The sequence below is a fragment of the Ursus arctos genome, unplaced genomic scaffold, assembly GCF_023065955.2.
Source record: "Ursus arctos isolate Adak ecotype North America unplaced genomic scaffold, UrsArc2.0 scaffold_2, whole genome shotgun sequence".
Lineage (NCBI taxonomy): Eukaryota > Metazoa > Chordata > Mammalia > Carnivora > Ursidae > Ursus > Ursus arctos.
The window spans coordinates 9,082,672-9,110,063 of NW_026622874.1; the positions used below are offsets into that span (position 1 = coordinate 9,082,672).

Genomic DNA, 27,392 nt, shown 5'->3' on the forward strand with positions numbered 1-27,392 from the left:
TCCTGTTAACAGCTGTCCTGCCCCTCAGAGAAGAAGCACTGAAGAGAGGAGAGAGGTTGGTCCCTCTCCCTGGTCGGAACTCTTTGCCGTTTTATCTGGGTCCCTCAACCCTTGCGTGACTGCCTTTTGGTGTGGAGATACAGGCAAACCAGTGGTGAGTGTGCTTTTCCCTTGTTTTGTCCTCTGAGCCCAAGACTTACAAGCAGAGGGCCAGCAGCTCTGCCTTGGGTGTCAGGGCCCAGCCATGTGTGGGACCAGCTCCTGAGGGATTTCACGTTCCTTAATAGGCTGTGGATGGTGCCTGGGCCAAAGGCAATGACTCCTGTGGCCTTGGTTAGAGACACTGAGGAAGGCCAGCTGCCCCTCCCCCAGTAGAGGCAAAGGCGTGTACGTGTGGGCAGGTGGGGTATGTGCTTACACATGTGTACCCATGTGTGTGCACACCCAGAAGTTTCTCTAGGAAGATCTTTCTGGTCTAGGGAATTGACTGCTTTCCAACTGCTTTAGCTGTATTAATGCAAACCCAGAACCCTGCTCCCCTCACTGCTTCCTTCCTGGAAACTGAGGAAGGAGCCAAGTTGTCATTTCTTAAATATTGTGACTCCAAGGTGGCCGGTTTACACAGCTGGGGGGTGTATGTCTTGGTGTCCCGGTTTAACGGTAGCTGGGCCAAGACTGGGTTTTTCCCCCATCGCTACTTTCCCCACCAGAGTAGTAGCATGTGGTGACCTTCCCCCTGACATCACCGATATTCCCCTTCCCCCGCAAAACCACCGGAAGCAGATTCCTTAACCACGTTTGTCATGCCAAACTTACAGGGACTGGCAGGCTGTCATGGCGACTGGTGGGAACCCAGAGGAGGAGCAGGTCGTCCCAAATGAAGAGGATGAAGCCGATGTGAGGGCCGTGCAGGCCCAGTACCTCCGGAGCCCCTCCCCCAGCCAGTAAGTGTGCCCTTGCTGTGCTCCCTACCCCTGCAGCCTCGGTAGGCAGGAGTGGGCTGGGGGTGGGGGAGCATGAGGAGATGTGGGCCCCGGGGAGCCTACAGCCACCACTTCAAGTTCACTCATTTAACAAATATTATTGAGTACTTTTTATATGTCGTGCTTTCTGGAAGAGGCAAATAAGCAAACAGACTGCATTTTGATGTGGCATGGTAAATGCTGGAATTATGCCTCAGGTCTAGTGCATGGTGGGCCAGGGAAAGGAATAGCTGGACTTGGATGGATCATAGGAGGCTTCCTGGAGGAGAGGATACTTCCAGGAGGACCTGAACCTCAAGAGTCCTCTTCATTTTATGACAAGCAATTAGAAATTTTCCTTTACCTAAAATTATTGAGAATATAACATGACGTAGATTAGAACATTTGCGTGAAATTTTAAGAAAAACCATGAGACATTAAAGAAATGCTTACTTGCCTTCTGAAGCAATAGTGTGTTTTCTTTTCTTCTGCCATAAATCATAGTGGAGGACCTGACTTCTAATCTTAGTTCAGTCACCAAACTTATGTGAAGAATCCCTTTAATTCTTGAGGCCGTGTCTCCTTATCCATAAAAAAAAGGAAGAAAAGACCCAACTAAGGTATCTCAAGGTAACTTTACCTCAGGCTATCTATGATTCTGCTTGACTTCACTTTCCCTCAGCTCTGGGATCTTGCTGGCTCCTGCTTCTCAGAGCTTGCAAGCCTCTCCCCTCGGAATGAGAGTCACCACTCATGGGCCAGGGTGCTTTGTCCAAGTGTTGGGGACTTTCCCTTTAAACTTCCGCATTGTGTTCCCACTTAGAAAACCTGTCAGGATAGAGTTTTTAAAACGTATCCCCCCTCCCCCCAACACTAGCAGACAAGCAGAGAGAGTTTGCGTGTGATCGAGGTAGGTGATGGACAGCTTGTGCAGTACTTAGGGTAATGCTAGCTGCTTTAGCAAATGGGGTTTTGTTTTCTCACTCAAATACATTCCAAAACAGGTACCTGAGCCGTGATTCAGGAACTGAGGCCCCTTCTAGCCTGTAGATCTTTCATTTTCAGGCAGGCTGCTAACATTAACCGTGCTTATCCGCATCAAGACCAAACGGGAAGAGAATGAAGAATCTCTCAGAAGGTTTTTATGGGCCAGGCCTGAAAATGGCCATTTCTCTCCCACTCACTTTCCACTGGCTAGCACTTAGCAAAGCCACGCTGTCGTATAAAGGAGGATGAACTGAGGTCCATGAGTCCAGGAAGAGGAAGCGGGTTTGCTAATACATAGGGGATTTAGCCTCAGTAGGTCTCTGGAGACGGCTAATATTCATGCTACCTTGTTCCCCACTCATGAAACTCCCACAGGAGACAACCCCAAAAGCAGTTTACCTACTGCTACAGACAGTTCACAGGCTAGGTTCTCTGCCTACATGTGAACTAACTGGAATTTAAATAAAAACTTGGGGGAAAAAAAAAGGCTAGGTTCTCTGGAGGGTAAGCATCCTCTGGCCCAGGTCAAAGTACAGCGCCTTATGGTCTGCAAAACAAGCTCCCATCTGATCAAAGGAGGAGTGGAAGGTATACCGTCATCAGTCCATATAATTAATGAACATGTCTGCCGGCGAAGAGGGGAGATCTCCTAGATTTGACCTTGATTTGGCCCTCAGGGTAGCATGTCCTGGTCTGTTGTTCTCTGGGGCCTTTAACTCCACCCTCTGGGCCTTTCTCCTTGTCTGTTATCCTCCAGAGCCACATCCCAACTGACATGGGAGAGTGTGTTTTCCTTGAAGGCTATGTAGCTTTGGCAGACTCTGTCCTGCTTATGGAAATTTGGAGGCCCAAGGATTGCTGAAGCCTGAAAGCTGCCAAAGACTTTTTAAGGTCATGGTTTCTTTGCAAATAGGATCCCTCTAAAAACATAGTAAGTTTCTGATGGATCTAGACCAGACAACCTGATGTGTCAGAAACCACGCACCAAGTTCTTTCTTAGATATGATTTTCAATCTTATTTCTTTGCCTCCTTGTCTGCATACGTCACTGTCTAAGCTCAAGACTGTTATCTTCAGAAGGAATCTGCAACTGAAAATGGGAGTGGGAAGTCCAGGACACCTGTTGTCATTTGTAGTGTGATTGTTAAAAGTTTTACAACAGAATGTATAGCTAACGAGCAAATGAGGGGAGGATGCAAAACCAAAATGTAATCAGCCCAAAAGAAGGCAAGAAAGAAGAGGAAAAAAATATAGACAAAGCATAACAAATAGTAAGAAAATAGTAAGATGGTAGATTTAAACCCAAGTGTAGAAATGATTACTTTAAACATAAAAATGAAATACGCCAACTAGAAGCAAATACTGTCAGACTCAGGTTTTTTTTTTTTTTTAAAGATTTTATTTATTTATTCGACAGAGATAGAGACAGCCAGCGAGAGAGGGAACACAAGCAGGGGGAGTGGGAGAGGAAGAAGCAGACTCATAGCGGAGGAGCCTGATGTGGGGCTCGATCCCATGACGCCGGGATCACGCCCTGAGCCGAAGGCAGATGCCCAACCGTTGTGCCACCCAGGCACCCCCAGACTCAGTTTTTTAAAAAGCCTACATACTGCTCATAAGAAACACACCTTAAGAAGTAGAGATCTACAAGGAGCACCCGGCTGGCTCAGTCGGTGGAGGGGACGACTCTTGATCTCAGGGTCATGAGTTCCAGCCCCACGTTGGGCATGGAGCCTACTTCAAATAAAATGAAATAAAAAATAAAAAAATAGAGATATACAAAGGTTAACAAAGGCTGGAAAACTTATACTACACTGTCCGAATTACAGTTGCTCATACCTTTAAAACTTAGTGACATAAAACAATCACTTTTTAATGTTCACAGTGGGGTGGCTCGTCTTTACTCCAAGATGTCTGGTGTCTCTGCTGGAAGGACGTAGGTTCCGGAAGGACTTAAGGCTAAGGATGACTCGCTGGCTGAGGGCTGGTAGCAGAGTGGCTTCTTCACATGTTAGACACTTCATTCTGAGCCCTTAGCCGGGCTGTTGGCTAGAGCACCTAACATGGTCTTTTCCTGTGGTCTCTCCACATGGGCCAGTTTGGGCTTTCCCGTAGCCTGGAAGCTAAATTCCAAGGGCTAGCATCCAAGAGAACAGGACAGACATGCACTGATTTTCGGGATCTAGCCTTAGAAGTCACGTAAAGGACCACAGAGGTTCAAAAGGGGGCAACATAAACTCTGCCAGCCCTGGGGGAGTATCACAGTCACACTGTGAAGACAAGTGGGATGGGAAATATCGCGGCCATCTTTGGAAAATACCAACCGCCACAATCACAAGCCAAATAAGGACAGAGAAGAATGTTTCACAATGATCAAAGATGTGGTTCACCGGGAAGGTGTAATCGTTTAAAATTTCTATGATCTGGGGCGCCTGGGTGGCTCAGTCGGTTAAGCCTCCAACTCTTGATTTCAGCTCAGGTCATGGGATCAAGCCCCGAGTTGGGCTTCACGCTCAGCAGGGAGTCTCTCTCCCTCTCGCTCTTCCCCTGGCCCCCCATGCTCATGCTCTCTCTCTCTAAAATAATAAAGCTCTTAAAAATAAATAAATAAAATTTCTATGATGGAATAATGTAGCCTTAAAATATATAAAGCAAAAAATTGACAGAACTAAAGAAAAAAATAAAATCCACAACCTTAGTCAAACATAACATTTTTAAAAAAACAACCTCAGCAACTGATATTATGAGGCAGAAAAAAAAAATCTTTAAGAGTATAGGAAGGAGGCGCCTGGTGGCTCAGTCAGTTAAGCATCTGACTCTTGATTTCAACTCAGGTCACGATCTCAGGGTCATGAGATCGAGCCCCGCATGGAGTCTGCTTCTCTCCCTCTCCCTCTCCCTCTGTTCCTCCCCCTGTACGCATATGCTCTCTCTCTCTCTCTTTCTAAAATGAGTAAATAAATCTTAAAAAAAAAAAAAGAATATAGGAAGTTAGAACAAAACATTAACAATATTAACCTAGCAGGAGACACATTCTTATCACATGTACACGGAGCATTTACCAAAAGAGATCGTATCCTGGCCATATTTGTCGACAAATTTTTTAATTTGTTATATGCTTGAAGTCATATAAAATATCTTCTTTGACCTTGGGAGAATGAAGCTAGAAATCAATAAAAGCAAAACGACAGGACCGAAATTCTAACTAAAACCACAATTCAATACTATTACAAACTCAGCAGACCGTCTAAAATTAAAATCCGATGGTAGCAAGTTTTAATGAGGATATAAAACAATCAGAACTGCATTCATAGCTGGGAAGAGCATGAATCAGTACCAGCACTTGGAAAACTCTTTCACAGTGTCTCATGTTTGTCCAGTAAGCCAGCAGCCTCACTCCTGAGACATGCTTGACAGGAATAAGTACGTTTGGGCACCAGAAGAGAAGGCCTAGGATGTTTTAGTAGCTGACAGTCATTAAGGGTATAGAATGTGTAAGCAACATGAAGAACTGTCCAACTAACAGTAGGCTGGATAAATGACGTCTGCTGTGTATATTTTTAAATGCTGCCCCAGGGAATTAACATTTTTACTAAGTGCTTATCCTGTTGGTGCCATTGAGCGTCTCAGATTATTGGTTGGGAAAGGCAAACAGTGAGCACTGGTTGTGAAGGGGGAAAGTGGGTCGCTGCCAAGGGAGGCAGGAGACAGGGAAGGCCAATTCTGCTGGTTCCACCGTCTCCCGTAAAGTTAGCCTGCCACATACGGGACAGAGGCATTTGTTTGTCATAGAGAAGTTCCGATGGTATTCAATCCTAAGTCCTTCCAGCTGCCAGTCTCGCTCCTGGGCAAAAACAGGCTCAGCCTGAAAGCCCCACTAACATGTGGGCTGAGCTTTTCCGCGGTTCCCCACGCAGAGCTCATTTTCTCCCGGTTCTCAGTGACTCCGGCTGAATCCTGGTGGTTTTGATGTTCTTCTTGGTTTGTGGATGTTCCTTAGCAATTGGTTTCTAAAGCTGACCCCAAATCAGCTGGCTAGCCCTTTTCAGAAGTTTTCAAGGGAGGCAACACACAGTGACACTCGATGGGCTCTTCCTTCCTAAAATAATCATCATAAAACCCGAGGTATCAACTATTACAGCTGCACGGCGTTTGACTTAAAATTCGGTCAATCCCACTGCATTACAGACCAGGCCTGAACCAGCCCAGATGAATGAGTCTATAGATCTTTAAAAATGAACAGGCAGGGGCGCCTGGGTGGCTCAGTCAGTTAAGTGTCTGCCTTTGGCTCAGGTCACGATCCTGGGGTCCTGGGATCGAGTCCCATGTCGGGCTCCCTGCTCAGCAAGAAGTCTGCTTCTCCCTCTGCCTGCCGGTCCCCCTGCTTGTGCTCTCTCTCTCTCTTTCTCTCTCTCTCTCGGATAAATACATAAAATCTTAAAAAAAAAAAATGAAAATGCAATCCACAGGCCAGAAGAAAAATTCGCAAATCACGTATCTGATAAAGAGCCTGTATCCAGAATGTATTTTCAAAAACCTCTCCAAACCCAATAAAAAGGAAACAACCCAATTTAAAAATAGAGAAAAGATTTGAACAGACACTTCACCAGAGAAGGTACGTGGTTGGCAAATGAGCACGTGAAAATATCCTCAAAATTCTTAATCTTTAGGGGAATGCAAATTAAAACTACAGTGAGATATGATTACATACCTATTAGAATATCTAAAATTAAAAAGATTGACCACACCAAATGTGGGTGAGAATGTGGAGTGCTGGAATCCCACTGCTGGTGGAAATGTAAAATGGTACAACCATTTTATAAACTTCTTTAAAAAGTTAAACGTACCCCTGTTTAAGCGGACACTTACACCTGTATGACCAAGTCCTTCTACTCCAGGGCATTTACTCAAGAGAAGCGGAAGCCTAGACTTGTACAGGAATGGTCAGAGCAACCTTATCTGGAATAGCTTAGAAACAACCCAAATGTCCACCAGCCAGTGAATGGGTAAATACACTGTGGCAAATTTACACGCCGGAATACTACTCGGCAGAAAAAAGGAATGAATTATTGATTCATGCAACAATATGGATGAATCGCGACATAATTATGCTACGTGAAAGCAGTCAGACAAAAAAGGAGTACATACCATATGTACCAGTTTATATAAAATTCCCAAACATGCAAATGACTCTGTCTGGTGACAGTAAGCAGATCCGTGGTTGCCCGGGGAGGCCAGGGCCGGGGGCGGGGGGCAAGGGGGGTTGACAGAGGGGCGGGAGGAGACATTGGATGATCAAGGCAAGCTCACGGCCTGATGTGGCGACGGCTTCACAGCTGTCTGTGTATGCCAGGTGTTCACCACCCTGTACACTTTACAGACGTGCGTCTGTATGACATTTATACCCCAGAAAGCTGGGCTTTTTTAAAAGCTATGAAAGGGGAACTAAAACTTCTAGGAGGCAGTGTAGGGCCGTGGAAATGGCATAACTGAGGCCAAGATCAAAGTCAGCTCTCCTCTCCCTCGTATTAGCCATGAGAGCTTGCTTAACTTCTTTTTTTTTTTTTAAAGATTTTATTTATTTATTTGACAGAGATAGAGACAGCCAGCGAGAGAGGGAACACAAGCAGGGGGAATGGAGAGGAAGAAGCAGGCTCATAGCGGAGGAGCCCGATGTGGGGCTCGATCCCACAACGCCGGGATCACGCCCTGAGCCGAAGGCAGACGCTTAACCGCTGTGCCACCCAGGCGCCCCCGAGAGCTTGCTTAACTTAATCATGAAACTGAAATACCAGTTTTACCCAGTGGTAGAAATTAAATAATATAACATACGTTGTTTATAATATATGATCTATGAGATATAACATATACTGTTATTAGATATATCTAAAGGCATGTTAGGTATTGATAGATGGTGTTTCTATTTCCTTTTCCTTCCAGAGAAAGTTATCTGACAGTAACTCATGATGTCAGGAAATTTTTGTTTCACCAGAGACCCACCCACTCTAGTGAAAATGCCGTGTTTCTCTCATTCTGCTCTAAGCATACACTGTATTCTAAGCAACAGACCATCACCATTGCTGTTGGTCTCCAGCCTGAACGGTTCTCCCTGTACTTCATTTGTGCCTGAAATTCCATCCCTCTTGTTTTATCTCTTTAGTTAAAGGCTTGAGCATTTTTAAAATTACATATACACGGAGTCAGCAAATACCCCACCAGCGACTGTCAGGCCTGCTTCCTAAGGCTGCTTAACAAATCACCACAGACCGAGTTACTTAAAAACGACACAGATACATTCTCTCGTAGTTTCAGAGGCCGGAAGTCTGAAATCAAGGTGTTGACAGGGCCACCCTCCCTCTGAAGGCTTTAGGAGGGCTTCCTCGCCTCTCCCAGCTCCTGGCAGCTCCAGGAGTTTCTTGGCTGTGGCCCTGTCCCTCCAAGCCCTGCCTCCAACTTCACGCGTCTCCTCTTCTCTCTCTTCTCTGTGTGTCCTTAAGGACGTTTGCCATTGGCCTTAGGGCCCATCCTAATACAGGATGATCTCATCTCAAGATCCTTTACTTAACGACATCTGCCGAGATCTTTTTTCCAGATAAAATTGCATTCACGGGTTCTGGGAGACATACCTTTTTGGGGTACCACCATTCTACCCAGCACAGCCCTAAATCCAGCCCCTGGGAGACGTAACTACTCTTTCCCGTGCAAGCAGGACAGGACTTTGCCAAGTCTACCCCGTGCCTCAGGCATCCCTGCCAACCAACCAGGGCTAGTTCAAGGACGAGGTCTGCTCGCTGTCCTGGCAGGTGTCTGAACCTTTCCAACCTCTTCAGTAAATTGCATCTGGGGGTGAATTAAGAACCTGAGAAAGGGGAATAGACAGTGGAGAGGGGTGTCAGATCTTCATTTTTGCGTGACTTGGGCACTGACCTCAAATGCCTTCGAGTCAAACCCGTGTCTGTGAATCATTCTCTCTGGAAGAAACCCTTCGGCGAGAGATTCATCCATCTCCCAGCAAGACAAAGTTCCCTAGGTAATTTATGAATTGACGCTAAAATTTACAACCTCCTGTCGAGCAGGACAACTTGGTGGGGCTTTGCCTGTATCTCTGATCTCCATCAGACCCCTCCAGTTCACCAAATGAGCCAGTCTAAGAAATCAGTGTGCTTGTGCTGTGACCCAAACTCAAGGCAGGTCCTCCCTCCCTTACAAGGGGATGGCAGCCCCCCTTACAAGGGGACGACAGCCCCCCAAGCCCTCTCATGCAGCTCATCTGAAGCCTGCCTCTGCCTCTCCTCTTCCTCCTTAGCTATGACCAATTTTCTTTTCCTTTCCAAATGAAGGATCGGGCTTCTTTACTGTGCTCTTGTTCTGATTTGGAGAACGTTTTTCTGTTTTCCTCTATTTCTTTCCGAGTTAAAATTCATTTCTTGCTTTGGCTTTTTGGATCTGTAATTGTCAAGCCTTTGCAGTTTCTAGAACTCCTTGGTTATCTGCTCAGGCCATCTCTCGTGACAGCATTTTCCCCTCCACCTTCAGTGAAGTTCCTTAACTATGTTGTGCTTACCTTTCCTACAGGGAAGTCTCCGTGGCTGGTGGCAGCAGGTGGGACCGGCGATGGGGACAGGCAGTGTCAGGTCTGTGTGTCCTGGGGAAACAGCTACTCCTAGCTACGCTTTCTCTTTTATATTTCTTTTTCCGTGAAGATTTTTCCAGCTTTCACAAAGCCTGCCAGAAGCAGCTCGCTATAAATCAATTTGCTTTCATTTACTGACTTCTCTCCTTCTTTGGAACCTGAACTTGGCCCGTGTGGTCACTTTCTCTGAAGCAAATGAACACTTAGAAGAAACTCAGAAATCCGTTCCTTTTTTCCAAAAGCCAAATCGAGATAGACACCCCCTCCTGGGCCTCTGCCTCCATTTCATTTCCAAGGGACTCCTTGAAATGAAGTGGTCAGCTGGCAGGGGTTCTGGGTCGAAGGACCCGTTCTGTGCCTTGACAACCTGGCAATTGGTTTAAAGCAGTGGCTTTCAAATTTTGGTGACTGTAATCCAGGGTAGAACATGCCATTTATAGCTCAACTCAGATCATACATTCAGGTCTGTATAAATTAAAAAAAAAAAAGGTTTCACAAAATTATACTTATCTTAAAATGGTAGTGCTGGTGTACTCTCTTTTTCTCTTTCTCCCTGCCTCCCTTTTCCTCCCTTCCCTCCTCCTCCCCATTCTCCTTCCTTCCTTCCTTCCTTCCTTCCTTCCTTCCTTCCTTCCTTCCTTTTCCAGATGCTGGGCAGGACCCATTGAATTGATTTTATGATACATGAATGGGTCACACTCTGCAATTTTGAAAAACACAGGTTTGAAGAAAACGGCACCAGTCTCCTGCTCTTGGTTAGGAAGTCCATCAAACTCTGCTTTATTGTTTCTCTTTCAAATCACCCTCAAGGCTTTTTAGCTGCTGCTTTCTGATCCTGTGATGAGGTGTCTATCGATCCTAGATTCTCTCCTTCCCTGCCTGTCTTTAGCAGCAGCCAGCCCTAGCTGCTTTCCAATCAGGGTGTGAGTGTCGTTTCACTCTGTCTCAGGTCTGCGGGGGGACGCTCAGATGTGCTCATAAATCAAAGCCTCTAGGGCCACTGTCTCACTGACCTTGCAAATATAAACAGGGCCAGCGGTTCAGGTCTCGCTTTCCTTCCTCCTTTCTCTCCCTGCAGGCCTGCTTCTCCGTGGAGAACAAAAGAACCGCTTCTTGTGCCTCAACTCGGTTCTCCACTGGGTCCTTTCTGGGTCCCACCCCCACACTTGACTTAGTAAACTGCATCCGTGGCCAAACAGTTTAGGACCGTTAGGGGTACGTCTCCTTCTCTCTTCGCAGTTGACTCGTAATTTACATCCTGTACTCAACACTATGTAATGCTGAGCTCGGTTGACTGTTGTTCACACGCTTGCATCCAGCTGCCACGAAGAGACACATCGCGGGGCTGGGGAGAGAATCTGTTCTTCACACCCCTCTTTTCTCCATCAGAAAACCGCCAGCTTCTGGAAAGTGTATTGGGTAGTCTTCAAGAGTCTCCTACTCGCTGACTCATTCACCAACATTCCATCTTGACCACCCATGAGAAGGGAGGATGTTTCACCATCATTTCTATTTTCAGGTTTTAATTTCAAATTCTCCTCTGTCAAACTCAGAGCCTCAGAGTTTAGGTATGTTTAGGACAGATTCTCCAGCTCCCTGCGAAACCAAATCCACGTAATCTGAAGTCAATGTTGTTTAGGGAAAATGGCCTGAGGACCCAGGTGACACGGCCGGCTGCGTGCCTCCCAAGCCTTTCTACACACCTGACAGGTGAGGGCTCGTCCTCTGTCCCTTTCCAGTTCGTGCCCATTGTTTGGAATACTGATTACAGACGTGAGGGAGCCTTACCCAAGTGCAGAGCCGTGGAGGTCTGCAGAGAAACAGAAAACTGACCAGTGGGAGAGACGGGGGGCTGTGCCAGGAGAAAGCCCTTCTTCACCCCACGTACTGCAGGGATTCTCCGCTAATTCCCTGGTCAGGGTTTTGCTTTGATTTCCCCCCCAACCTCATTTTATGGGTCATATACTGACCCTTAATAAACAAAATGATTATTTTACTAATAATAGTACAAATAAAAAATCATAGCATAAGTAATATTTATAAATAAAAGAATAAATTTCCCTTAATAAATATTGTTCATTTATGAGGCTGTCACCCACCTTTGCATAAAACTCGAGGTGCTGACTCTAGTCTTGTGAAATGTTGCTATTTTGAAACTGACACTGCCCTGAAACCTGGTCCCAGATGCCCACAGGGTCTGGGGCGGTGGCACGGTTTGCTCTCATCCGGGTATTGCTCTGTTGTTACTTCCCAACTGCAACAAATCTGGGTCATCTGCTGATATTTACTAGGTTTTGTATCACTATTAGGGAGAAGAGTGCCTTAGCATTGGCTCAAATCTCCCTTCTCAGCCCTTGGAATAGCACTGCGCCTGTTATCTGTTGCTGTTTAACAAATTTACCCCAAAACATGACTAAAGGCAATGATTTTATTTTATTCCCCTTGCTTCGGGTTAGGAATTTGGACAGGAGTCCACTGGCAGCTTGTCTGTGTGGTGTCAGCTGAGGTGGCTGGATGCAGGGGGGCACCTCTAGGAGACACATCCATGCGGTCGGCTAGCAGCTGGGAGCTCAGCAGGAACATAGGACCCATGGCTTTTTCGGCTTGGTGGTCTTGAGGTGGTAGGACTTCTTACAGGACAGCTCAGGGCTTCCAAAGAGGGAGCCACAAGAGGCAGGAAGAAGAAGCTGCCCTTAAGCCAGAGGGCCAGCCTGCCACAGTGTCGCTTTGACCATATTCTATTGGGAAAGTGGGCACGGAGACCAGCCAGATGCAAGGGGCCACCTTTAATCGACCCTAAGAGAAACTTGCTAATGGCCAACAGTGGCCTCCGAGATTGTATCCAACGTGGCCTCACAAGGGCAGAGAGGGAGCATGAACAGAACATAGTTAGGACCCTGGTTTTGCTCCTGGGTTTGCTGCGGGTATTTCAGTGCAATGCTGAGCAAGTAGCAAATATTTGATAAATTGTTGGAACCACTACATCACCTTAAATACGGTACTATACCGAGGACCAGTTCAGTTAGTCAGTGAGTCAGAAAGTCCCTATTAAGCATTTACTCCCTGTGCCAGACATTGTACTTGGTGCTGGGAACACAACAGTCTTCAAAGTACCAGCCACGGTCCCTGCCTCCATAGAGGGTATGGTTTAGTGCAGGAGACAGGTGTTTCCCAAATGATTTCATAAATAAAAGCAAAATTGCATCTGCTAGAGAGGCACCATGAAGGAAAGGCATATGGCGCAATGAGAGGCGGAGATCAGGGAGAAGAGATGATTGAGCTGAGATTGGAAAGGTAGGTGGCAGTGGAAATGGGCTTCTGCAAAGTCCCAGGGCAGAAGGAAGCTTGGTGAAGGTGGGAAGCCAAAAGAAAATTAGCGTCCTAGAGAGGACTGAGCCAGAGAGAGGCCAGTGCAAGCTGAGGCTGGAAAGGAGAAAGAGGCCAGAGACGCAGGACCCTGGAGATCATTGGGTTTGCTCCCCAAGGTGGTATGTGGACACCTTGCCTAGTACCTGGCAAATTCCATGCATTTATCCATCCCTCTGTCTGTTCATCCATCGACCCGTCTGTCCACCCACCATCCGTTCAGTCTGATCTCAATCTATGGGCTGGCGATACAGGGGTAAATAAGATGTCCTAATGTGTGCGTTTACAGAGCTCTTGCCCACCCCCACCCGGTGTTCCACTCTTTACTGCCTTCACCAAAGAATGAGACCTCTCCAGTTCTAACATGCAAGATAATATCCCACATACTTCACCCTTAATCCACCCCCACTCCTGTCATACTTACTTAAAAATGCATCTTCTTGAGTACTTGGAGTACTAGAGGAGTACTTGGTGCTGGCATGGGAATCCAACACAGCTACTCTTGGAAATCCCTCAGGAAGTACCAACGATAATGCTACGTTGTGCTGTCCCTTACGCTGCATTGGCAAATGTAGCCACATCGTGGGTAGAGACATAGGCTACTCCTTTCTTTTTGCAAAGGCATTTCTTTCTCCGTAGCCTTGCTAGCCCTGAGCACGCCATTCTCCCACGGGAAGACTCTCACGTGGCTTCCTACTGTGAGAAAATGGTTCTGCTGATCAATTCAACTAAACTCGTCGTCGCTCAAGTTCGCTCCATTCAACTCGGCTGGACTCAGCATAACTCAGCCCAGGCCATCCATCTATCTCTTCATCCATCCGTGCTTTCAACAAGTGTTTTTGGAGTACTTTTCTGTGTCAAAGTCTGTGTTGGGCTTGGGGATCCACCAATCGACTCACCTCCCTGGTCCGATCTAAATGGTGTATTGTGGTGGAGAGAAGATTGGACTTTGAGAGGATTACCCTATGTTTGCATCCTAGTCCCGCCTCTTATTTACTGCCTTGGGGAATTTCGTTAGCTTATCTGGGCCACAGTTTCCTCATCTTCAAGCAAGAATAATACTACCTACTGGGTGGGAATTTTGTCAGGATTAAATTCATAGAAGGCCCTCAAAAATGGTATCCATTCCCAACCCAATGGATGGAAATAAACCAACGAACATCATTGGGAAGTTTCTAAATAGTGCAAATCAAAAGATCCTATGGGTTTTCATAAAGATAAAATAGGTCAGTTACAATGATGGGGAAACGCATTGACTTCAGAACATTTAAAAGCAAAAAACAGTAGGTTTTAGACCTGGGTAAGATGGCAAACACACCCATCACTCTCCCGTGCATTGCCTTTATAAAACCCGAACAGAAGGATCCACCAACTGCTTGAAGACTCTGAAAAGGAAATAGCAGGCAGATTGAGGAAGACAGAATTCAAAGCACAACCAAACCAGCGATGTGAATATCATATTTTCCTTTGGAATACCCAGTTGCGACTCAGGGCAGGGTGACAGCAATGGCAACAACAGCCTGAGGTGCCTAAAAAGTGGAATATTATTTAGCAACGAATTATTAATCCAATACAATAGATGACTTGTAGATGCATTTTGCCAAGTGAAATAAGCCAGATCCAAAAAGGATATGATTTAATTTATATAACATTCTGGAAACATTCTGGAAAAAGCCACAGTGTAGGGACAGAAAACAGATCAGTGACTGGCAGGGGACGAGGTTCAGGGAGAGGTTGACTATAAAGGGGTAGCATAAGGGAATTTTTGTGATGGGAAAAAAATAGTATCTATTAAACCCTAATCCTTTCACTTTTTCTTTAACCTCTCTGGACCTAAAGGAAAGACTAAGCGCCCCCCAAAAAAGACCCAAAGCTCACCCCAACGCCTGGAAATGAGATGAACCCCCAAGGTGGGGGGGGGCACCTACCGTGATACTGTGGTCCTACCCCTTGTTTCTGCCCCGATTCACCATGTTCCTCGTGTCCCTTCAGACATCTCTGCTGAATCATTTCTGGAAAATTGCCTGGACATTTACCTAAGTTACTTGATTGCATCCCTGGGCTCAGGCTGAGCCTTGATTTCTTGTGTTCAGACTCAGGCCTGTGCATTTGAGCGGACCTTCACATGTGCCTGTGTCAGCCCGTCATTCTTCGCCCATTCTCTTTCAAACAGGGCAAAGATACGAGGCATGGGGGGAATGGTGGCAGCCTACCAGCCCAGCAAAGCAGCACAACCTCAGGAACAGCATAGGTGGGGACATCGTCTGGTATTGATAACAGAGGAACAGGGGCAAGAGGGAAAAAACAATCAGCAGTACACCAAGGGTGGGAACCCAGTAGGGAAAGTGAAATCACATCAGGATGCGTTCTCCCCAACCACAGACGTATGCTTTTCCCTCCACAGCCTAGACTACCATGTCATTAAACGTCAGCTCACATAAATGCCAACTCTGGTCTGAAAACAGGAGGCAACTAAGCCACAGTGTTCGGCATTCTCAGGTTCCCTAAACTGACAAAGGCGTTCCCTTGATCTCTTGTTGTTGTCCACTGTGCCTAAAATCAGGTCCAGGTTTCTTGTGTAAAAAGAACACCTCCCATTCATCTCTGCCCAGAGTCATCTCACGCAAATATTCTCTTCTCTTAGGTACTCGATGGTCTCAGATGCAGAAACAGAAAGCATTTTCATGGAGCCCATTCACCTTTCTTCAGCCGTGGCAGCTAAACAGATCATCAATGAAGGTAATGCCATCAGAAGGTGGGTAGGAGCAGGGAGAGGCCCCAGGTCATCTGGGGACCCTTGGGAAGGGCCCATGGGAAGAGCTAAAGGTGCTTCTCCCGTGGTGCCCATCGCATTAAGAGGAGCGGATCCAAAGAAGCCAATTCCGCCAACACAACTCATCATCAACCTTCCTGAACCAGAGGGGGAAAGGATTAGGTACCAGTGTGAATAACTCTCTTGAGTCACCAGCCAGGGAGGCCATTCCAATTTGCTCCGACGGCCTCCCATTCCGTTTTTCAGTTAATCTCAGGGATCCTGGGGTGGCTGATACTAGACACACAGACCTGAAAGCCCAAGAAATGACCAGAAGCACCCAGAGAGTTCTGTTCAAAGGGATGTCTAGATTTGAATCTGCATTTCCACTAGTGTTTGAATTGGTTTTCGATCTGAGTTATGTATGAGGAGGAGGTAGGGGAAGGTAGAGTGGGGACAAAGGTTAATATGCACACAGTATATTTTGGAATGGAAAACATACAATGCATTTCATTCAAGGATATTCATCCTGATTGGATGGACTTTTTTTAAAAATCAATTTTGGGCAAATTTCTTTTCTCCTCCCTTTGCCCTGGGTGTCTCTGTCACTACAGTGGAGTGGGGTTGGCTGTAGCAGCCTGCTAATGACACAGGGCCCTGCTGGGCTTTGGGCTTCCTTCGGCAGCCACTGCTGGTGGCCGTGAGCCCTCCCCTGGCCTTTAGCTATGAGAACCACACGTGCTGCTCTTCTCCATGTCATCCCAGGTCTTTCTGAGTCCCCAGACCCTCTGGGTTCCCACAGGGTCCCTGAGGACACCTCGATCTCCTGTCCACTTCATGAAGAGCCAGAAATTCCATTTGCTTGTGGTATGGTCATCCTCAGAGGCCCCATCTTCTCAAGGAACTCTCAAGTTTTTTTCTATTCTCTTTTGCCGCCCTACCTGGGGTCTCTCTTCCCTTGCTCCAAGCCAGGCCTCAGTGGCTTCGCCCCATCTAGATCTCTCTAAATTGATCCCAGCACCACCCTAGCTCTAGAAGTTCTTTTTTCCTCCTATGTGTTCGGGAACTTCCTTCGCCTTTCAGCCTGCAACATCCCTGCTCCCTGCTTTCCCCTCTGGACCCCTCTCCATGCCTGGGTTCTTGGTAAGTGAAAATCCAGCTTTAGGAGTTGTGGGAAAACCATTTCCTCTCTTTGAAAATTTCACTTTCAAGCCTATAGAATGCTGTAGATATGCCTACAGGACATTGCCCATGTCGATTGAACGCTAAAGCTAAATAATGCCTTTTTTTAAAAAAAAATTCTAGGTTTTATCTGCTCTCCCCTTGTCTGGGACATTAAGCCTCAGTGTCCTTAGTCTTAGAGGCTGACGGGTGGTGGGGGAAGAAAAAATATATGACAGAGAAAGGATCAGGTGGTGTTTCAAAACACTGCCCTCCTCCCCAGTGATCAGAGGGATAAAAACGTGTGTTGAAGAACCCTTCATTTTCATGAAAGTCTGCATAAGCCACACATCCGAAAGAGCTTAGAGAAATGTATAGGCTTTGCTTTCTTCTAAAGAAACCTTAGGTAGTAGAAATAAATGGGTGGAATTGATACGGGGGGGGGGGGAGGGGGGGTTGAAACAGGCTGAGGGGTGGGCCAGAGACCTCGGGAAAGCGGGAAAGCGGGAGCTGCCAGTAGGAATGAGGGGCTGGGACATTTGTTTTTAAACTAGAAAAGAACAAATCAAGACAATAACCAGCTAGGTAAATAGCTGAGGAAGACAACGCTGTGTATTTTAATGAGGCATCAGGGAGTTTTTTCTGTTACTTGTAGTAAAGGAGAGATGTCTCAGTTAGGGGAGGGAGGGAGAGGGGCTTTTGCATTTGCTAGGTAAGATCCCAGGAGAGCCAGGGGAGAAGATTGAGTGGTAGAGAGAATAGGACTGCTTCATCTATTTTTAAACAAAATAGAGCTCTGGGATTGCGGGGCTTTTCTTCTTTCTGCTTTTGAAACGGAGATCAGAGAACATTTAGAGCTGAGATCTGATGCAGGGATATGGGGGCCCATCAAGTGGTTCAGAAAAGGGAAAAGAGAGAGAACAGCTTTCGGGAAACGGAGTGCTCAGTCCCAGGACCCGCAGACCCTGAGCAGAAAGCGCAGCTCCCAGACACCTGTTCGTCCCTCAAAGGGCTGGGCCGAGTCTATTTGCCAAATGTGGCTGTGCTCTCCACCCATCAGGGAAGGAGATGGTGCCAGCAAGAAGTTATGGCCAACACAGGCGACCCTCCTTTCTTTTTCCCTTCTGTCTATTCAGTATTTTTGGCTACTAAGTGGCAGGAAGGTTTTGCCCTCCGCTATTCTTGTATACCTTCTCAGAGAAAGAAATATCTTATTCTCCCCCAAATTTGATCATTGGGAGCAAAAATATTAGGAGGAGGAGATAAAGATTTATTGGAGATATAGGTGAATTGATTTTGAATTCATTTGGTTTGGTTTTTAAAGATTTTATTTATTTGTCAGAGAGAGAGCGAGAGCACAAGCAGGGGAGCCGCAGGCAGAGGGAGAAGCAGGCTCCTGGCTGAGCAGGGAGCCTGATGGAGACTCGATCCCAGGACCCTGACATCATGACCCGAGCCAAAGGCAGACACTTAACCGGCTAAGCCACCCAGCCATCCCCTGAATTCATTTGGAATCTGAGCTTTTCTGAACTGCTGGGAGAAAGGCCCTGAATGCTGTTTTGGGACTAGCATGGGAGTTCGCGGCAAACCTTTGCCACCTGCCAGGAAGTGGGGGACTGAGACTCACAGGTACTTATACTCCAGTGGGGAGAAGCAGACAGTAAATGAAATAAACAAGTAGATTCAATGTGTATGAGAAAGCAATCTAGCGTAAATGCTGAAAGTTTTACTTTTCCCAAGTTATCTGCATTCCACATGGAAAGGATGATTTGAAAGAATGCCATTGATTCATTTGGTAAATGCTTCTAGTTTATATGGAGCATGGTGGGAGCTGTAAGAGTGAATCGGACATATGCCAGGTTCTTAAGGACCTTGGTCTAAGAAATCATCAGCCAGCTTTAGAAAAATACAGGAGGGAGTAAGGGAAACCACTGTCCCTTCACCTACACCTGTCTACCTATACGGTTGCTGGTCCTGATCGCAAGTGTCCTGGCCAATGGAGGGCCCCCTCGCCTTGACCTTCATTAAGTCCTTCCTGGTATTTCAGCCCCTGCCCAGAGTCCTAGCAGCAGATAGGCCGAGAGCAGATATTTCTGAGGAACAGGGAGGGCCGTGGATTCTTAACTCTCTAATGAGAGCGCTGCATGTCCCCTCTAGAATTCAAGCCACGGGGGATCAGAGCCGAGGCAGAGTGTCCGGGCATGCTGGAGTCGGCCGAGCAGCTGCTGGTGGAGGACCTGTACAACCGTGTCAGGGAGAAGATGGATGACACCAGCCTATACAATACCCCCTGTGTCCTCGATTTACAGCGGGCCTTGGTCCAAGACCACCAGGAGGCCCCCTGGAACGAGGTGGATGAGGTCTGGCCCAATGTCTTCATAGCAGAGAAGTGAGTCTGACTGCGGCAGGTCACGATCCTCTGTCCTACCCTCTCAGTGCCTGAAAGAGATGAAACTGCCCCCCACTTTGAGCACAGTCCCCAAGAGCTCCATCCTACACGTTGATGCTGTCTGATGGGACATTGGGAGCCAGTGAGGGTACTGACTTTTATATGGATTACCAACCAATGAAAACTCTCACACTATAGTAAGAGGATAAATAGGTTACAAATTATGTATATATATGTACATGTATAGACTAGGGTGCTAATTGAGCACCATATAGATGTGTGTGTGTGCACTTTTGCATAGACAACAGTTAGAAACAGATGTGATAAAATGGTAATGATATTCTCTAGTAGATGGTCCGACAAATGATTTTTTTTTCTTCTTTAGGTTTCTTTTGTACAGATTTCCCAGAGTAAACATTTCTTGTTTTCATAATCAGAAAAAAAAATGTTATTTTTAAAAAGTTCACGAGTGGTTTTCAAAACAAAATGCGAAACAATTCACTCATGTCCCATTCCTTCGGGATCTTGCCAGTGCGTAATTGGTACCAATAGGCTAGTCTGTGAAACTGATTTTTGCTGATCCATTGGCTACTTAGTGAGATATGCTCCCTGTGTAATTACTCATATATGCAGAAGCAAAGGAGGGAATTTGGGGCCCCCATGGCAGCTGGTAGTTGGGAAGATCACTTTGGATGGTGGGGCTCATACTCCACGGGAGTAATGAGTTGCCCAGAACCTGATTCTCAGAGCTGGGCACCACGTCCTAAGTGGTCTCTAAATAGCTCTGGAGACCCAGAAACATTCCCATCGCGCTCACCAGGGACCCCAGACACCTCCAGATAACCCCGGGCTTCTGCTCCTTCTTTGGTAACCCTGTCTCCAGGGCCTCTTCAAACTAATCTCCACTTACTTTGCTGCGACAGAAAGCGCTAGTTCTCTGAACTAGAAACCAAAAACACCTGTTCTTGTTCAATCTTTTATTTCTTTCAGTCTTGGGAAGCCATAAAAGCTCTCGGGTTCATTTTTATAATCTTCGGGTGGGAATAAAAATAGTTGCTCTGTCTACCTCTTAAGTTTATTATTAGGGATAAAGTAAGAGAATGCCCGTAAAAGGCCTTTGGAAAATGTGGCATGCCGTGTCAATGTGAAGCACGCCTGATTTGATTATTATTTTTGTCTGCTGCTTTCGTGTCTTGATGAATGTCCATTCCCAAGGTGAAGAATTTTAAACCAGACATCTGTAGGCCAAAGATTTCCTTACAAATCAGTCTGGTTCTCCTCTTCATCCTACCCTCCCCTGCCCAGCTCCCTGTCCCTGCTTTCTCTGGCCCCTTTTTAGAACCACATTTGCAGGGAGCCCCGGACCCATCTGGCCGCAGAGAAGGACGCACTCACCCAGCTCTGGCCTCTCTGACCGAGTCTCAGGGGTGATGCACCTTTCTAGCTCTGACCCTGGCCAAAATTGTCTCTGCCTCTCTCCCCCCAGGAGTGTAGCTGTGAACAAGGCGAGGCTGAAGAGGCTGGGGATTACTCACATCCTGAATGCTGCTCATGGCACCGGCGTCTACACCGGGCCCGAATTCTACACTGGCCTGGAGATTCAGTACTTGGGTGTGGAGGTCGATGACTTTCCCGAGGTGGACATCTCCCAGCATTTCCGGAAGGCTGCTGAGTTCCTTGATGAAGCTCTGCTGACCTATAGAGGTGAGGTTGGAGGGAGGTGGGGGGGACCCAGTGGAGCCCCGTCAGCAGCAGGGGCCCGCGCCCCGCACACCTGCTCCTCGCCTCTGGGTGCCGGGGCTCGCATTCAGCCTGCCTTCCCTCCCCGCCCCCAGCACCCCTGCCAGGCAGGGAAAGGACCGTCTCCTTACTGGGGTGGCCTCTGGGGTAGTTCCTACTCCAGGCCTCAGGGTTGTCACCATCCCTAGAAGCCCCCGCCTTAGTTTCTGTGATCTCCTCTACTCCAGGAGGCCGTGGAGTCCGTTCTTAAGGAGGAGGAAGGCAAAACTAACACCTGGGCCGGGTGCTTTATGTAATAATCACAGTAACCACAGGGAGGGGGGTGTTTACATTTTACAGATGGGGGAACTGAGACCCGTGGAAGGTTTCCTGAGGTTGCCACTGTTCAGTAATCAAGGTTCCCTTGGTTGCTCGTCAGTAGAGACCCTCTCAAGGCATTAGTTATAACAGTACAAGAAAACGTCCAAGGACGGGAATATGGCTCCAGGATCATGTGAACAAGGACTGAACAGTGTCTGGACTCTTGGTTTCCATCTTCTCTTTTGCTTTCTACCTCGGATAGCATGCCCCCCCCCCCCATAGGCCTGAACGTAGACTGGTGGACTCCCTGCCTCAGCCCCATTTGCAGATCTCCTAGAGAGAAAGTTTGTTTGGCAGGCTCGGTCCTTGCTCTACCCTTGTTCATGGTGGCAAGGTGGCGAGGGTAGCTTCTAGGCAAGTACTTCTTGTTCTTCTCAAAAATGGAAAGAGGGAACATTCTGGGGGAAATGAGAATTACGAATTGGAAGATTACAACACAAAAGCGGGCCATGTAAGCCCTACTGCGAATGGAAGAGACTTTTCTTACTCCAGCCCAGTGCTCTCTCCACTAGCCATACCCTCAAACTCTTAGAACACAGGGACCACATCTAGAGGGCACCTCCCTCCCGCCATCAGCCCTGCTGCTAATCAAAATGGTGACTGCAAGTTAGAAAAAGACCGCTTTCCTCAAGCCATTTTACTGTTGGGAATTTTTCGTCATAACCAAACAAATCTACAAATCTACTCTGACTTGGGTGTGAAAGGAGCCCCCCTGGAGCTGTGCAGAGCACAGTCTGTACCCAGTGTCACTGTGCCCTTGTGCCTAACAGAGAGCACGCAGCCCTGTCACCCAGGGTCTGACCCACCGAGCCTCCCGCTTGTCCTCAGGCCGCCCCTGAGGCACCACAGAGGAATCCCAGGGTGCAGGGAACACAGCGTGGAAAAGCATGGCCGCACCAACCTTGTCTCTGCCTGACTGAGTCTAAGGAGCCTTGGCCGCCATGTTCTTCTGAGGAAGCTTGGCCGGTTGTGCCTGACGTGTCCTGACATGAGCTGGCCCGGTCACTCCCCCTCCAAAGGAAGGAAGGAAGGAAGGAAGACTTTGGTGCTGACAGTAGTAAGCGGGGGCCTGGTCAGCCAGTTAAAGGGGAGTCCTTGGTGAGGGACAGCTGAGCCCAGGGCTGGCGGTGGGAAGACATGAGACAGTGAATCTGTAGATGCAATTTCAGCAGCTTTGATTCTGCCGCTTACGACCCTTGAGTGACTGCTGGCCTTTCTTTCCGCCTTATTGGGCCTCAGGTCCCTTCTAGTCTTGCCTTGGTCTCCGACCTTCTGGGTGACATACATGGTCTCAACGGATGCAAGAGGTACTAATAAAAGTCACCCCTGCCCATCCCATATCGTCACCTAGGACTCTTAAAAGATTTAACAAACATCCCCAAAGACTGTTGGCAATTGATTGAGGGCAGCCTGGAAGGAGGTCTCCGCGTTCCAGGCTGTGTTGTAAACAGCCATTAGAATGAAAGCATGGAAGGCATGTTTGTCACGTTTATGAAGGATTCAAAACAGACGATGAGGCTAGGAGATAACTGATTTATTGAACGCTAGAGTCGAGACTCAGTAAAAGTCTCTCTTAGGCTCTAAGAACAGGTTATACTTACCAAAAACATTAATAGGGATTTGTAAAGTTATCCTTATGTTTTAAAAATGCTACCCAAAAAAGTGATACATGATTGAATAGCAATTTTTTGAAAAACCTTTACAGGTTTCAGTTGATACAAAAGATCATCTGAGTTCATTTTAGGACCTAGCCGTCCCCACTGCAAGCTAAGTGGCATCAGTGAAGGCTCCATGCCCAGAACGAGAGTGGCAGGAGTCCTCTGTATGGATCAGTCCAAACCTGAAATGTTTTTGCTCCATCCTGACCCAGACTCCTAAGGGGGGAAAAAAAACGAATAAAGCTTGACTTGCAGGTTTGGCTAGTATAATAACGGGACATGAAAAGGTGTCTGAATAATGATTGCAAGACCCAGAAGAGCCAGGAAGAAATTAATGAAGCACGTGATAGTGATCTTCTGACATATTTTTGTATAAAAGGCCTGGTGCCTACAGAGGTTCATTATTGACCCCAGAATGTCAGAACATCAGAGGACGAGCACGGGATGCTCACTACAGAGTTATACTTGGCCTTAACATGCGTAAGAAGTTTCAAAAGAGCAGATTGATCTAAATATGGAGTGAAGGGTGTGTGTGTGTGTGTGTGTGTGTGTGTGTGTGTGTGTGCACGCGTGATACTGAGCTCCCTGCCACAGGAAGCATCCAATGTCTAGGAGGATGTTGTAAGGGGAATTCTCAAGTTTCGACTATGCCCGCACTGACATTCCTGTGATTCATTCATCTTAACCTCATTTCTTTTCTCCTCTTTCCCCCTTCCCCCTATGCCTTTATTTCTCCTCCCTCCGAAGCTCCGTTTGGCAGGAAGAGAGTAGAAATGCCCGCCAGTGTTTCAAAAGTGGGGCTACTTGTTGGTTCCCTCTCCCTCCACCCCTCCTCCTCCCTGCCCACGTGCAGGGCAGCCTCTCGGCCCTCGCTGACCCCCGGTGACAGGGGGCAGCGACGGTCGTCCCTCAGGGGACTTGAGCGCAGATGACTGCCAGAGACAAGTAGAGATATTAAATCCAGGACAGCGACACAGTGTATTTTTAACTGTACTTTTAAAAACCCCTCGGGAAGCCCATGTGGTTACGTTAGTGTGTCCCGTGCTTTCTTTCAGGGAAAGTGCTGGTCAGCAGCGAGATGGGCGTCAGCCGCTCGGCAGTGCTGGTGGTGGCCTACCTCATGATCTTCCACGACATGGCCATCCTGCAGGCCTTGCTGACCGTGCGCAGGAAGCGGGCCATCTACCCCAACGACGGCTTCCTGAAGCAGCTCCGTGAGCTCAACGAGAAGCTGATGGAGGAGAGAGAGGAAGACTCCAGCCAGGGAGGGGGGACCGACGAGGCCGACGTGGAGAGCGACGTCGGGGCCAGAGCGCATGCCCTCACCGTGCAGGAGGAGGACGACACCTGCAGCCACCTGAGTGGCTCGTCCTGGGGGAGGGCCAGCGGGGCGTCCAAGCCCGTCACCCTCATTGACGAGGATGAGGAGGAGAGGCTGTACGAGGAGTGGAAGAAGGGGCAGGGCCTGCCCACAGGCAAGGTCCCCGGGGGTGGGGACGGCCGGCGATCAGCCTCCAACCTGGGTGGGGAGGAGCCCGGGGATGAGGACGTGGACAGGATGGTCGAGGAGTGGCAGAGCCGAAATGAGAGGTACCAGGCTGAGGGGCATCGGAGGTGGGGGAGGGAAGAGGAGGAGGAGGAGGAGGCAGGCGAGGCCGGCTCGTGGCAGAGGAGGACACGGAGGCACACCCTGAGTGAGAGCAGCACCTGCGAGAGTGTCAGCAGCCACGACCTCCGGGTGGTGTCGCAGCGGCTGGAGAGGGGCAGCAGGAGCCCAGCCGGGAGACGCCGCTCCGACTCCGCGTCCACGGACAGCACGTGGGACATGTGGAACCAGAGGCTGCTGGAGATCGAGAAGGAAGCTTCCCGGCGCTATCGCGGCAGGAGCCGGAGGGAGGAGGCCGACAGCAGCTCCGAGGCGGGCAGCAGGCTGCGGGAGGACGACGAGGAGAGCGTGGCTTCGGAGGCCAGCTCTTTCTACAACTTCTGCAGCAGGAACAAGGACAAGCTCACCGCTCTGGAAAGGTGGAAGGTCAAGCGAATCCAATTTGGGTTTCACAAGAAAGAGTTGGGGGCGCAAGACGGCAGCGGTGAGCAGGGGCCAGAGGAGGCGGAGAGGGAGCAGAAAAGCTCGGACGTCGACCTGACGGCCTACCAGGCCTGGAAACTGAGGCACCAGAAGAAGGTGGGCAGTGAGAACAAGGACGAGGTGGTGGGGCTCGGCAAGGGGGAGGACTCTGCCTTGGCCAAGAAGAGGCAGCGGAGGCAGGAGCTGCTGGAGAGGAGCCGGCAGACATTGGAGGAGAGCCAGTCGGTGGGGAGCTGGGAGGCCGACAGCTCGGTGACCGGCGGGAGCATCCCCCTGTCCGCCTTCTGCTCGGCCGCCCCCTCGGTCAGTGCGGATGACGCGGCCTCGGTCCTCAGCGCCCAGAGCCACGGCCCCCGCATCTCCCAGGCTGCAAGCAGCGCAGGCGGGTGCTTGGCCTCTACCCTGGGCGCCGCGCTGCCTGCCCTGCCCGTGGGGCCCGGCGACACCATCTCCGTCGCCAGCATTCAGAACTGGATCGCCAGCGTGGTCAGTGAGACTCTGGCCCAGAAGCAAAATGAAATGCTGCTCTGGTCCCGCCCACCCTCCGTTGCCAGTGCGAGGGTGGCACCCGCAGCCAGCGGCCTGGGGGACGACCAGGTCTCCCTGCTCAGTGGACACAGCGGCTCGTCGTCGCTGGGTGGCTGCCTGCTGCCCGCAGGCCAGCGGGGACCCGGCTCCGACGCGCCGTCCCTGCTGTCCTCCCATGAGGTGGGGGCCTCGAGGGCCGAAGGCCCCGGGAGCAAAGTCAGGGGGACCAGCAAGCCCATCTATAGCCTCTTCGCCGACAACGTGGACCTCAAGGAGCTCGGCCGGAAGGAGAGGGAGATGCGGGGGGAACTGAGGCAGAAGATGTGCGAGTACGAGATGGAGAAGCTGGCCTCTGGCAACAAACGGAGCTCGCTTTTCAAGAAGAAGAAGGTCAAGGAAGACGAGGAGGATGGCGTGGGCGACAGGGATGGGGACACTGACAGCGCCATCGGGAGCTTCCGGAATTCTTCCCGCAGTAACTCCCAAAAGCCTGAGACAGACACCTCGTCCTCCCTGGCTGTCTCTGATCACTGCGGAGCTGGTGGCAGAGCGAGCAAGGAGACGGACGATGGCAACATCACCAGATGGCTCAGGGGCGTCAGGACAGAGGAAAAGTCTCCCCCCCAAAGCGATTGGTCTGGAAGCTCCAGGGGGAAGTACACCAGATCTTCCCTGCTCCGGGAGACGGAGTCCAAGTCCTCCAGCTACAAGTTCTCCAGATTGCAGTCGGAAGAGCAGGACACGGCCTCCTACCATGAGGCCGATGGCAACTCTGTAAGGAGCACTTCGCGGATCTCTTCTTCCTCCACCAGGGAGGGCAGAGAGACGCACAAATTCTCCAGGTCAACGTTCAGCGAGACCTCCAGCTCCCGAGAGGACAGCCCAGAGCCCTACTTCTTCCGCCGGACCCCCGAGGCCTCCGAAGGGGAAGCGTCCCCAGAACCACGGCGTCCGAACTGGGCCAGGCCCAGGGACTGGGAAGACGTGGAAGAGTCGTCCAACTCAGACTTTGCTGAATTTGGAGCCAAGAGGAAATTCACCCAGAGCTTCATGAGGTCCGAGGAGGAGGGAGAAAGAGAGAGGATGGAAAACAGAGAAGAAGGGAGGTTTGCTTCGGGGCGGCGGTCCCAGTACCGGAGGAGCACTGACAGGGAGGAGGAGGAAGAAATGGACGATGAGGCCATCATTGCCGCCTGGAGACGCCGGCAGGAAGAGACCAGGACGAAGCTGCAGAGAAGGAGGGAGGATTGAGCTGGGCCAGGCGGACGTGGGAGAGACCGAGCACATGGGAAGAAGCCACACGGCTCAGCACAGGGCTCAGGGCACAGCTGGCCATCGCCCATCAGGGGACAGGGGTGTGGAGGGGATCGTCCTGAGGGGCAAAGCCTAGATGAGAGGAACGAGGCCACAGGACACAGGAGGTGGGGGAGAGAGGAGGAGGCGAGCCATCAGTGGGAGGTCTGAATGCCTAACCATTTTCTGACACCATTTTCTGCTGCCCGATGTCCCCTGTAAGCTTTGGACTTCACTTCTGTATCCCATAGTGTCCAGCACGGACCGGAGAGGGGAGCTCACAGCCACACCATAGCCTGTCAGAGATCCGGCTTACGTCCAGGAGGACTGAGGGCAGGACACGGTTCTGTTTGTGGAGGTTTTACGAGACCCAGGAAATTTAGCCTGTGGCACGTCTCACCTCTCCTGGCAAAGCTGAGTTCTGGTGGTTTCTTTTGAGTGTTTGGGATGTCCATTAAAACGGTATGTTGTCTAA

The 27,392-nt window shown here is 49.2% G+C and overlaps 1 protein-coding gene across 1 annotated transcript; it reads left to right on the forward strand.

Moving 5' to 3' along the window:
* Window positions 1-27,392, forward strand: STYXL2 (serine/threonine/tyrosine interacting like 2). The gene is made up of 6 exons (XM_026509461.4): window positions 1-154; window positions 819-944; window positions 15,592-15,686; window positions 19,018-19,249; window positions 20,736-20,953; window positions 24,063-27,392. Exons 2-6 carry the CDS (start codon window positions 835-837, stop codon window positions 26,873-26,875), a joined length of 3,468 nt encoding a protein of 1,155 aa, XP_026365246.2. The 5' UTR covers window positions 1-154; window positions 819-834; the 3' UTR covers window positions 26,876-27,392.

Coding starts and splice junctions, on each gene's coding strand:
- STYXL2 (XM_026509461.4), top strand. CDS start 835: ATGGCGACTGGTGGGAACCCAGAGGAGGAGCAGGTCGTCCCAAATGAA. Junction 15,687..19,017: donor TAAACAGATCATCAATGAAG/GTAATGCCATCA, acceptor TGTCCCCTCTAG/AATTCAAGCCACGGGGGATC. Junction 19,250..20,735: donor AATGTCTTCATAGCAGAGAA/GTGAGTCTGACT, acceptor CTCTCCCCCCAG/GAGTGTAGCTGTGAACAAGG.